This window comes from Peromyscus leucopus, chromosome 4 (assembly GCF_004664715.2).
Source record: "Peromyscus leucopus breed LL Stock chromosome 4, UCI_PerLeu_2.1, whole genome shotgun sequence".
In the NCBI taxonomy this organism is placed as follows: domain Eukaryota; kingdom Metazoa; phylum Chordata; class Mammalia; order Rodentia; family Cricetidae; genus Peromyscus; species Peromyscus leucopus.
The window spans coordinates 27,390,628-27,404,174 of record NC_051066.1 but is presented as its reverse complement, the minus strand read 5'-3'; the positions used below and the strand labels follow the sequence as shown (position 1 = coordinate 27,404,174).

General features: G+C 45.9%; 1 protein-coding gene across 1 annotated transcript in view; it reads right to left on the bottom strand.

The window, feature by feature from the left end:
• The window catches only part of Kif5c (kinesin family member 5C), a 158,915-nt gene that overhangs the window by 57,729 nt on the left and 87,639 nt on the right, over positions 1–13,547 (bottom strand). Inside the window, exon 11 of the mRNA XM_028879329.1 lies at positions 7,662–7,810. Within this exon, the coding sequence (XP_028735162.1) occupies positions 7,662–7,810 (149 nt within the window). The remainder of the gene's footprint in view (positions 1–7,661; positions 7,811–13,547) is intronic.

Genomic DNA, 13,547 nt, shown 5'->3' with positions numbered 1-13,547 from the left:
TCTCCAGTTCATATTCTAAAGGTCAGGCAGGCATTATTTTTTGCAGGAGCGGAACAAGGCAGCCACACGCAGAAGCAGCGCAGCTCCTGCCCAGAGAGGAACCAGAGGGTTTCCAAACACCGTCGCCCTTCAAAGAACCGGGGGAATGACTTCCAGAAGCGACCCTGGTACCTAAGATGTCTGGGGACTGTAAATTCCCAACACCGTGCAAGAGCTGACACCAGGCAATCTGTCTCCATGGCAATCTCACCGTGTTAATCGAGAATATTCCCTGCACTGCAGTGTACTCCACAAGATGATTATGGAATAACTGATTGTAAGAGAGAGGAGAGCTGTGAGCTAACCCTGGAGGAATAATGCCCTGCAATCAGCTGGAGAGAAAGACCACCAAGTGAAAACAGATTTCTTCTAGTCCAGCCCAGAGGCTTGTACCTGCTGTCTACAGAAGAGCTTATAACCTTGGAAAACGTCTGCTTTTCTCAGCTAAAAGGCCTCCCTTCTTTAAATAGGCATCCTGGCATTTACTATTGTCAGCTGTAATTACCTTTAAGGACTAAAAAGATTTGTGTTTACACAGGAGCATTCACTCGGAGCATACCTATAAGGCTTGCAGAACCTTCTAATTATAAAATGAAAACCCCTAGAGAGCATAAATAACGTTGCTGCAAAAATGGAAATCCATCAATTTCGATGGATGAGAAGGGCCGACTAACAAGAACAACAACAAATCTCATTAGGTCTATTAGTTAAAAATTCTAAAATGGGTTTATTTGGTTCCTTTTTTTCTTTAGGAATGCCATTAGAGTGCCAGGAAATCATTAAAATTTCACACATGAAATAGCAACAAGCTAGTTATTCTTTTCCTAAGTTGAGTCCCTGAAGCCTCTGAAAAACACAGAGAGGTAATTGCATTTTCTCAGCCACTCCAGGGCAGAGATTTGCAGGGCACTCACAGCTTCCACCAGAAACCACCGTCGATCTGGCAAACGAGGTGTTTTGTTTTAATACCAATTAAACAGGCCTAGTGGTACACCTAATGGTAAGTAAGCAATTTCTGTATCGAAGACACTATAAGGAAATCTTTAAGTTGCCAGATGGGCAAGAGCAGCTGGCTATAAGATGTCATTATATAAATGTGAAGTTTAAAAAAAAATCATTCTTTTATGAGACTGTTTTGCATACAAATAGCATCCTTCCCCCTTGTTCCTAAAAATACTGTAAGAAGCTTCTGACGTCCCCTAATCCCGTCTAGCACAATTTTCTAATGTACAGGCTAACCAGATCCTGCACCTTCTTTACATTCATGACCTTTTGAATAGGCCACGTGGTTTGCTGAGCAGTCAGTATTCCTATTAGTTTAGCTGTGCTCTCAAAGGAAAAGGAAGACCTAAGCAAATTAGACGTCTTGACTGAAATGCTAATTCCTGCGAGCTCACACCTATGAATCCAAGAGTGGACCGGCATCTCCCACAGACTTAATGCTGAAAGAGCAGTCTCAACAGGCAGAGTGGTCCACTCCTGAAACTCCAGCCCTCGGCAAGCTAAGGCAGGAAGGAGGATCAAAGGTCAAAGCCAGCCTGGGCAACACATCCTGCCTCAAGAAAGCCAAACAAAAGAAAGCATTTACTAGCATGGTTTCCACAGACAACATAAATAGAAACCCTCTCTTCTCATTTTGTACCTAGTTATTCAACAGGAGAGATGGCAGACACACCAGACGGTCTTTCCCTGCTAGCCTGACACCTGGCCTTCCGGGTCTTTGTTTCTGACCTGGACCGCTGTAAAAATTTTGGTTTAGGAGCCAACAATATGGTTTAGCAGGTAAAGGTACCTGCTGCCAAGTCTTATCACCCGAGGTCAGTCCCGGGGACCCAGGAGAAGAGAACTAACCCCTGAAAGTTGTCCTCTGATATGTGAAGTGTGGCATGTACACACTTACCTGCAAATGTACACACACACACACACACACACACACACACACACAGAGAGAGAGAGAGAGAGAGAGAGAGAATAAATAAATAAATGTAATTTTTAAGTTTGGCAATAATAATTAGTGGAAAAAGCCAGCCATGAATTTGGAGAAGAGCAGGGAGGGTACATAGGAGGGTTTGGAGGGAGGAAACAGAAGGTAGAAAAGCTGTAATAAAAATGAAAAATGTTTCAATTTTAATTTGGGGGTTTTGTTTGATTGATTGATGTTCCTTTTTTTTTCTTTCCTAGAAATTACATTTTTATTCACTTATCCATGATTTTAAAAAGAAAAGACGATAAGGAAGGTGAGGCTAGACAAAAACAGCTTCCTATGGTCTTTGGCGACTCCTTTGGAGGCAGGGTCTGTCTGGCCCGCGCTCCCTTTAACTTGGGATCTTCCCGCCTCTGCCTCTAGAAGGCTGGGAGACGAGCTAGGACGATGAGCTGCAGGTATGAGCTGCAAATGCTGCCACTCGGTTTTTCTTTTACAAATTACATTTGCGTATTGACTTAGTGTGTGTCCAGACACATACACGCATGTCACGGCATACATGTGGAGGTGGATCACAGCCTTTCACCTCAGGGACCAAGCTCAGGCTTTCTCACACAGTCAAAACACCCTGTCTTTCCCAGACGAGGCCACCTAAAGCATGTTGTCCCCACTTCTGTCCTGGTCCTCCCAGTCTCCAAATGATGTGGGAAACAAACCCCTGGCAAGGGTCTGTCCTTCTGTTGTTCACACTTCAGCCTTGTGTTCGGACACTTTTCAGAGTCTGTGAAAATATAATATTCTTTATACTCTTCCCAGGCTTTCTTTGTGTGTAAGCTGGGCAGGGTCTGTCACTGCTGCTACTTGCTACCTGAAGACAATAGCTGGTTCATTGAAGAATGAAGCCATGGCAGCGAGGTGGCTCTCTCTCATCCTTAAAAAAAAAAAAAACCCGGGCCGCAGTGGCACATTCCTTTGATCCCAGCACTTGAGAGGCAGAGCCAGGTAGATCTCTGTGAGTTCGAGGCCAGCCTGGTCTACAGAGTGAGATCCAGGACAGGCACCAAAACTACACAGAGAAACCCTGTCTCGAAAAAAACAAAAAACAAAATAAACAATCAACAACAACAAAAAAAGTGTGACTAGGCAGTGGTGGCGCACACCTTTGATCCCAGCGCTCAGGAGGCAAAGGCTGGCGGATCTCTGAGTTCCAGGCCAGCCTGGGCCACACAGAGAAATCCTGTCTCAAAAAAAAAACATAACAACAAAACAACAAAACAGAAGGTGTGGCCTCTCCTTAGGTCCCTCTGCATGTCTATAGAGCTGGCATCCCTCACTGGCAATGCCAAAAAGAACTAGGCTTGCAGAATACATGCTCCAAGTCACAGGTTCTCCTTTGAGAACCAAGGTGGTTCCAACCGTGTATGCAGGGGAGAGCCACACAGCCTGCAGTACTAAAGGGGTGGCCATCTGAGTCACCTGGAGCTATGACAAAGACGGGGTCTTCTGCGTGACAGAAACAGTTCTCATAACTTGGGAAGTGGAAGTCTGAGGTCATAGTGGCAACGCAGCCCTGTTCTTGGATGGGGTGTGGGGAGCTCTTCTGGGTTTGCAGAAGTCTTCTCTTGATGCACAGTCTCATGGGACTCACATAAAGGCAATAATCCCCAAGAAATAACCACCTCCTGTGCTGGCTAGTTTTATGTCAACTTGATACAGACTGTTGTCAACTGAGAAATGAGAGCCTCAATCGAGAAAAGCCTCCATAAGACTGGGCTTCAGACAAGCCTATAGGGCATTTTTCTTAATGAGTAATCAATGTGGGAGAGCTGAGCCCACTCAGGGTGGGCCACCTTTGGGCTGGTGGTCCTGGGTTGTATAAGAAAGCAGGCTGAGCAAGTCATGGGGTGTAAGCTAATAAGCAGCACCCCTCCATGGCCTCTGCATTAGTTCCTGCCCTTGTATGAGTTCCTGCCCTGACTTCCTTCAGTAATGAACTACAATGTGGAAGTGTAAACCTAATAAATCCTTTCCTCCCTAAGCAGCTTTGAGTTATGGTGTTTCATCATAACTAAAAATCCTAACTAGGACAGCTTCCAAAGAAACCACCTCCTAATACCATCACCCCAGGAATTGTGATTTCAACATGTGCTTTGGAGGGAACACAAACTTTCAATGTACACTGTCAATCAAGCTTCAAAGGTTGGAAATTGGTCCAGGTGGAGGTAGGAGGGGGTCAGACCTTAGGTCAGCCTCTAGGCACGTAATAGGGTAGTATTTTATAACTTTTCAGTGATATTAGTCCGGGCATGCCTCTCTCTTGAGTAATGTCTTGTATCACCTGTCATTAGCAACTGGATTAGACATGTGTCCTTATTTATTCATTTATCTGCCTGCACCTGATTTACAATTGATTGCCTCCTGCCTTGTATTGCCACTGTATTCTCTATGACAGCAAGTGAGGTAAGCCCAAAACTTCACAGGCACCTATGCATGCACACCCAACTTCTTCCTTGATCTCTCGCAGCTGGAACAGAGCAGCGCAACTTTTGAATTATAAGCACACCATCCAAGGGAAGAAATACCGTTCCCAGGGAAAGCACACCTTGACAGGGCTCCTAGAACTTGTTCAGATCCCAATGTGGAAATATCAATTCCAGGGAATGTTGAAGTAAATTAAATAGCTCGCTCCTAGAAGTTTAGGCCCAGTGCACGCATGGCACATTTCAAAAGGAACCTGGCAATGTCCTACCATGCTGATACGAGCTAGGAGAGCTGACACTGTCACTTCTAGCCTCTTTCTCTATATGGCTATCATGCCTCAGGGTCAAGTACAAGGGCAGGTGCAGGACAGCACCGAAGGGCTCCCAGCCCCTCCCCTCTGGGACGGCACTTTTCTCACTCACTTCATTGGCCTGCATGCAATCAATCACCAGTGCTCACTTTAAGTATAGGCAGCACCAATGATGGAAGAGACTGGACTTTGGTTAAGATTACAGCTCTCACTGGGTGGCAGTGGTGGTGGTGCACGCCTTTAATCCCAGCACTCGAGAGGCAGAGGCAGGCGGATCTCTGTGAGTCAAGGCCAGCCTGGTCTACAAAGTGAGTTCCAGGACAGCCAGGGCTGTTACACAGAGAAACCCTGTCTCAAAAAACAAAAACAAACAAACATAAAAAACGATTACAGCTCTCCCAGAGACCAAGGTGCCATTCAACCCTGAGCAGAGAACGAAGCGTGGTCCTGATTTGCTGTACATGGGGTATCCACCAACATATCACATGATGTGCAGTTAATCATTGACCCAGCTCTGCACGTTCGATTGGCTCATCCTAGGGCCACTCCAGTCTCTCTTCTCTGCCTCACTATGTTCCACCCACCTATAGTCTCTATCATCCTATGTTCTCTGCATTTAAAAACCTGTGCCTCCAAAAACGTCGCCTTTACAATACGAGTATTAGCCAGGCTCTCTGCAGAACACCTCCCATCTCAGCGGTCCAGTGGTTACAAGGCCACAGGCTGTGGGGGTCCGTCCATCTCTACTTCGTCTCTTCTTCCACCTGTCACCTATAGGGCCTCGCCTCTCCCTATGCCCTCAACTACGGCCAAAAGATCAGTAATGCTCGACCTCCCCTCTTCAGCTCAGGAGTCCCTGAACTCCAGACCTATGCCTTACTTTCCCCAAATTATGGAGCTTAAGGGTTTATGTAGGATCTCACCAAAAGACACAGGAAATTGGACTTTTTAAAGATTTGCAATGTGGATGAAGTGGGATCTATTAAAGCAATGGCACATGCAGAGGCCAAGAATGGGACACAGGACCCCAAAGAAATGCTAAGTATGCAGGAAATCAGGCCAGTGAGGCAGGGCAGATTCCACCGGGTAGCACTGGATGTGGGAGGAAGGTCTGGACTGCTAGAGTCAGGCAAGAGATAGGAAATGATTAGAATAACCAGGTTATTGCCCAACTCAGAATGCTTCTAAGGCCATGAGCTAACCCTTCACCAAGAGCTTTACTAAATGGCCCAGTCATCCCTCAGGGAACTGACCCAAAAGGATTCCAGAAATATAGCAACGCTCCCAGAGCCTCTCCCAGCTCGCTTTCTACACTTGCCACTTTTCGGCCCTTGCCAATCTGCGTGGAATCATCACCCAGCACAGGTGCTGAGTTATTCAATTATTCCAGCAGCTTTGGAAACACATGTGTAGCTAGAAACGCTTCTGAAAAGAGGAAAATCCTCTTATTTAGGCTACTAGGTCAATTTTTGATCCTCTCTGGGAGTCTTGTTGGCCACGTAACTGCTTTTCAATTAAATAAGCAGCTCACTGACGCTGGATCCTGACTAGCAAGATGTAGCAGCAAATACCGTCACCAACAATAGGCTTCCAGCTCTCTGCGAAGTGGCAAAGTGCAGTTGCAAACAGGCATGCTACGTCCAGGTCTGCTCAGCAACGCCGGGGCTCCCGCCCTCAGGGCACCACAGGCTGCAGTGGCTGCTGAAATATACATACTCCAGGGAAGCAAAGGATCTGAGGCACAAATGACTGCCAGCTATTCCCATCCTCTGACACACAGCTCCAACCTGCCTTGCTTCCAGATTCAAACAGACTGCTACCTTCTGAGCTCTGTCATAATGCTAAAGTCACCGAAATAATCTGTCTGCCCCGGGATCTGGAAGGCACCCCTAACACCTCTCCCACAACCTACCTACCCGCGGCACGCCAGCTCTCAGAGATATTTTCTCCTCTAGAGCAAACCAAAGAGACTGTTCGAGGAGGGGGGAAGCTAGTCATGAAGCAGGCCTGCCAGAGTCCATTTTAGAGCAGGGTTTCTTTAGCCCGCTGTCTTTTACTCTGAAGAACCTGACCGTGAGACAGGTCAGAAAAGGCAAGTACTTGCCTGAGGTGACTTTTAACCCCAAATAAATTACAAGACTGAAGCAAACCATACTTTCCCATTTAGTCAAAGCAATCTGTATTAGTCAAAACAAACTCTCAGATGCTGCCCTGTAAACATCAAGCCAGGACCCCCTGAGAAGGAAGGACAGTAACCTACAGAAAGCAGAGCTCTGGAAACAGATTCTGGTCAGGCTGGGGAATGACTCTCTCAAGCAAGTGCTTGATGCTCAACACAATGACCTGAATTCCATCTCAAAAAAACACATAAAAATACGAGGCATGGTTGCAAGTGCTCATAATCCCAGAGCTGGGGAGGTGGGGACAGACTGGTCCATGGGGGCTGTTAGCTAGTCCAGACCCTGTCTCAAAGTCTTCCTGGGTAGAACACCCATGGCTGTTCTCTAGTCTCCACATATATGTGTATACACATGAACCTTCACATACATGCTTCTATGTATGTGTGTGCACACACACACCTCCCAATATAGGTACACCCCTTCACACACACACACACACACACACACACACACACAGTTTGATTGATTCAGGCCACCTTGCTCATACCACTGTGTCGGGGCCACAGGATGAAATGAGGCATGGCATGGTACCAAGGAATAATAAAACGTATCAGTAAAACAAAATAATAAAACACTCATCATCACAGGAATTGGAAATGCTTGAATTCCACAATCATCCCCTTTTCCAAGAGGCCCCCAGGATGGCAACAGTCACAGGAAGGAAAGCGCGCATGCCCCTGCCTCTGCCCCGCATGCCCCTGCCTCCACTCCACTCCATTCCTCTCACCATTCCTCCATCTGTTCAGCTCCATCTCCAGATGCTGGATGACACTCTTCAAGGCCTTGTTCTTCTCTTTCTCCTTTTCATATTTCTTCTTCCATTCTTCTGCTGTTAGTTCCAAGTTCACAGAGACTGTATTCTTGATGGTCTTCGCTCTGGGATTAAAACACAAGGAATCAGTTCTGAGAACAGCCATTAGTACTTACTGATTTTAAAGAATCAAGCCTCAGATTCCCTTCACATCCAAAACTAGACTGGGATAGCAGAGACTTCCTGTGGCATCTACCTACAACCCTCAAAGCTGGGTTAATAGCACTGCTACTTCATTTTTTTTAAAAAAAAAAAGATTTATTTTTAGCATGTGTGTCTCTCTCTGTGTATGCATGTCTGTGTGAGTGTATGTACAGGTGCGTGCGTGTGCGTGTGCGTGTGCATGTGTGTGTGTGTGTGTGTGTGTGTGTGCGTGTGCGTGTGCGTGTGCATGTGTGTGTGTGTGTGTGTATGTGTGCCCTTAGAGGTCAGAAGAAGGCACTGGGTCCCTGGGAGCTGGAGTTAGGGGTGTTTGTGATGTGGGTACTGAGGTCTGAACTCTGGTCCTCATGAGGACAAAAAGCACTCTTAACTGCTGAGCCATCTCTCCAGCCCACACTGTCACTCCTTGGAACTAACTCCAGAACCCTCCTGCCCTTTTCCCCTTCCCATTCCATCAACCTTTCAATCCAATGGACTTGGGCCCATGCTAACACATGGGCTATGGGGTAGGTGGGCCACATAAGTGAGGGAGGCTGACTAGCGAACACTATGACTTCCTATTGATTCCTTTCTCAAAAGCAAGGATCACCACGTTAGAGGAAAGAGCTGATTGTTCTCAAATCATCTCATTGTTTGAAAGTAGCCAGAAGTTGGGGTGTTTAATATTTGCATTTTTCAAATTCAGAACGTTTTTAAAAAAAAAAAACGGCATGACAAGCATGTCTCGTGGGCACAATATTTCATGATCTTCTAGGGCCTATGGCCTATGGGTGTCACATTCAGCTGGACAGCTAGTGGAAGGAGAAGCTGGGATGGAAAGAAAAAGATCAGCATCTGTAATAGGTGAGATTGAAGAAAAGATTTGGCTCACCTAGGTCTGCAGAAAAACGGACAGGTTTAACCACGTCCCAGAAAGAGTGGACTCCTCTTGTAGGAGTCCATTAGCCACTTACTTGTTAGGCAGGTAAAGCCCGTGTGAAAATAGATGATGTCCTGTCTTACTTGCTACTGACATTCTCATTTTAATCTCCAAACCATTCTAGGACTGTCATGTTTGCCGGTCCGGCTGATGTGTGATCCAGGTTAATTACTGCTGACATCAGATGACATTCGGGACAGGATTTCTATTTTGGTGCAAGACATTCAACAGTCCTCCCCGTGCTGCAGATGTCATTCCAAAATTAATTCCTAAAGCAGACAACTAAATAACCCAAGTGTTGAGAGGGGAGTTAAACTGCTTCCGTGCGGGACTCACTAAAGAATTAGGATCATTCTCATTTGCTGTAGCTCGAGGCTGCTCTCTCTGGAACTGTCTCAACTCTAATTCTTCAGCAGCGGTAATTTCATTACTACTTTCAAGCTCGCTGCAGTCTGGCATTCTCATCCCGCCTTCTAACATCCTTGGGCGGTGCTGCGTCTGTGTCTGGGATACGAACACCAGCACAGCAGTGCCCATTCCGTTATCAACTTAAGGCAGAGAGCGAAAACAAACAAACAAACAAACAAACAAACTCATAGCTAAAATGCTTGCTGTCACTGGAGGACACACCTTAAGACCACCAATTCTACTGAAGGCATAAATAGTCTCGCGATGGCTCCAAAGGGTACCAGAGAGAAAAAGATGGAGCCCCTGTGCTGTCTCCAGGCAGGGTTAGTCAGAGACACATTCTTCAAGCAGACCTATCAAGGTTTTTACAGGACAACTGATTCTGGCTTCTGAGCTGCCCAGAAGATTCTTTTTCTTCTATTTCTGTATTAAGCAGAGTCCTGGCAGTGAAGAGGTGACCCACTCAATTTGCACATCTTGCAGAGCTTAACAAAGGTATGGGAAGGTGAAACATGGGACAATGTAACGCCTATATTAGTGGACATGGGAGAAGCCTCAAAAAGAGAGCTAGAAGAGATGACTTGCTCGTGGGACCCATAATAGCCTGTGGTCCGGGGCAATCCAGCCCAAAATGAGTCCGCAGGGAAATAAATGCCTGGCGTACATTCCCTCTGTCATTTTTGATCACCTACCATGTTTTTCCTGGCCTGACCTGACTGAAAGCCAGAGGTAAGTCACTGCCGTGACTGAAGAGAGCACAGAGCTGGGCAGGATAGAGGCAGAGCAGAGGCAGAGGAGAAGATAGAAAATAATGCACCCCAACTCTGACCTGGAGCTCAAGCAACAGTGGGAAACCACAGCTCATGCTGGATCCCTAGAATTCTCTCGGCTTCAAATGGGACTAGAGCTAACCTTTGCATCCCCTGAGGCCAGGATATGGAAATATGAGCTAACAGAAAGAGAGCTGACATAGATTTAAAATATTTCCCATATCCTAGAGACAGGGACGGGGTGGTGGGAGAGGAAAAAGGGAATGGAGAGAGAGAGAGAGAGACAGAGAGAGAGAGAGAGAGACAGAGAGAGAGAGGGAGGTGGGGGGAACTAAGTTCAAGGAATGAATAACAGTACTTAGAAAGTCATAGTCCTTAAAATGATTACATAGTCAGGAACTGGCTAGAAACAGAGTGGACAACAGTCCAAACACTCTATATCCCTGGCATCTGATCTATGGGACGTGCTCACACCACAGAGCAGGAACATGGGCCTTTTGATATGTGGCAGTAAAACTCCAGTTCCACATAAGAATTCTATTCCAGATGGATCACAGGGTGAAACAGTAAAATGTCTAAAAGGAAATAACAGAGAATGTCCTCAAGACCTTGTGTTAGATAAAAGATTTCTTGACTACAACATAGAAGAAAAAAATTGACTATCAAATTAAAAACTTCCCTAATTAAAAACCATTAAGAGAGTTAGAAGGCAAGTCATAAAACAGAAGATCCTGAAATACATGCAGACAACAGAGTTATCTGGAGTAACTCCTATAAATCAAGAAGGAAAAGAAACAGGCAAAGACTGGAATGGGCATTACTGAAAGAAGTGCCAATCGACACTGCAAAGAGAACACTGGCATCAGCAGCTACTGGGAACGCAACTAAAACACCAACAAGATGCCTTTCCACACCCAACAGGGGAGCCAAGTGGTGCAAAATGGCAGTGACTTTACCTCTGATGATTTACCATGAGTATGAATTGTTACTATCATTTTAGAAAAGTGAATTGTAACATCTGCTAAAACTGTATGCCACACCCTCTGACCCATATCTATTCTTACCTAACAGGTGTGTTCATAGGCAACAGACACCTGTAATGTTCTTGATAACAGCCCCTAGCTGAAAGCAGTCCAAATACCCACCAACAGTATAATGAATACATTCAATCGAATACTATGAATGCAATGATATGTAAAAGCAGCTGGATGAAAATAGTACTGTGTGGTCTTCTGCATGTGAGGTCCAAGGGCCTGCAACTCCAATCCATGCTGCCTGAAGTCGGGATGGCGCTTACTCTTGAGAGCATAGTGCTGGCTAAGCAAGAGGAGGGCTTCTAAGGCACTGGGAGGCGGTTACGAGTTTTTGTGCATTTGTAAATGTTTATAAACTGCACACATTAAGTTTATGCTTTTTACTATATGCATGCTATATTCAATAAAAATGTGTTACAGAAATAAACATATAGAAAGGAAACATCTCCCCACCTAAACCTCCCTCCCCATGATCCCTCCCTCTCCTTTCATATCCCCTGTGTTGGAAGGAGAGGGGAAGGTAGAGGAGGGGATGGGAGGAAGGATAACTAACCCTAAGGGTGTTTAAAGCTATATGAAACCTATTGTATAAGCTTCCTAAGTATATACATACACTCATATAAAAGAGTTTAATTGGAGTTGCCCTACACAAGGGATAATGCTCTTCTCAGAGGCCACTGAATGCCAAATACAAAGCCTAGTAGTGTTAGATATGGGCTGCCTCCCTTTGAGTTACATAGGTCAGGGGTAACCCAGAGACCTCCCAAACAAATACAGGCTACGACCACTGATTTTGGTTGCCCACCAGAACTTGGTGATAAGACCCTATTGCTGAAGACACCACACACTTTGGTCAAGCAGGACCAAGAAGCTTCCTCCCTGCTGGCTACATTTTGCAGGGAAGGAATGTGCTGTGTAGGCTGCTGGGAGAAAAAAATCATTAATAGCCGTACCAGCTGTGAAAACTACAATAATGACCAGTGCTGTAAAATCCAACAGGGGCAAAGGTGGCATGAATGTTATGGGGGTAACCAACTGATTTCTGATTGGATTTAAAGTCTGCTCCACAGGAGAAAACACATACCTGGCACTATGAATCCGGCCAAGAACCCATGGTTGGGGAGCACACAGGTCCCAGGGGTGAACTACTGTTATTATTTTGCTAAATAGACATAGTATCAAACTGACCTCTGAACTCACATCTCTGTGCCTATACATTAAGTAGTGCAGCTCTCTGTCCTTGTTAGAGACATTTAAAGAAACACAAAGGTTCAGTGGACAGTGGTCAACCCAGATACTCCTAACTAGTCAAAGTGCAAAGTGTGTCTATGAAGTGCTCAACCACTAATGGGATGCGTGCATCACCCTCACGCTCAAGGTTCAAGGAGCTTTATAGAAGAGGTGGCAGAAATGTTCTAAGAGCAAGAGGTTGGGGAGGGCGTGAGGGAAACTATCTTCCAGACATGACAAGGTTGCTGAACCCGTGAGCTCATGGCAGCTATGGTTGCCTGCACAAGATGAACATTCTAGCATGGAAGAAGAGGCCCTCAAGAGTCAGGCCCCACCATTAACTGAGGAGCTTCTGACAGCTGATAGCTTCTGGAGAGTGTATACATGTATATGTGTGTATGCAGCACAAATTGGACCCTATGAATTATTTTTTAAAAAGAGAGATGAAGTTAGGAGGAGTTGGGGGTGAGGGGTGGACCTGAGATGAATTAGGGGAAGGATAGAGGAAGGAAGAATGGGGGTGTGAATATGATCAAATACATTGCATGAATTCTCAAAGAATTAATCCAAATATATTTTAAAGGAAAGGAAACATATCAGATATAAGCATTTCCAGACTGCAGAACAAACCAGAGCTACTAAAAGAGAAATTGAATTTCTGTGTCCAGAGGGTCCTTCTTAAAAGAACAAATATTCTCCTGTCTAGGACTGCTGGAAACAATCCTGAAGGGTGGAATAAAAGGTTCTCAGTGCTCATTCTCCTAAGAGACCTGAAGAAAAGCGTGTGGGGCAGTAATCTCATTGTCCTTGTACCCCGAACTCTAGCAAATGAGAAGAGAAAGCCAGAATGACCATCGGTCCCTACTTTTTGCTATGCGGACTGCCTTTCCTCCTGTAGATGCCCAGCTATGCACCATCGCTGTAGACTAACTACATAGTGGGATCACAGAGAGTGTTTACACAACTAAGTGGGTTATCAGGTTAAGGGCATGAGAGCAGGAGAGCTGACCACGCCCCACCCCTGTCTGCCCCTTACAGCAGTTGTGAGAGAGAGCCATGTCCCTTGCCTGGGCAAAACAGCAGAGCTGGCCCTGGTGGTATGAGTGTGGGTGACCCAGATCTGAAGAGCTGAAAGCAGAACTGGCCCAGCTCTTTGCTGCAGGCTGCATTGGGTGAGCTAGCCAGCCCAGAGAGTGCTGGAGAGTTCACCCGGGTAGTAATGATGAGGGAAAATTGGTGGGCTGACCAACCCAGGTACTAGCCAGGCTCAGAACCAGGG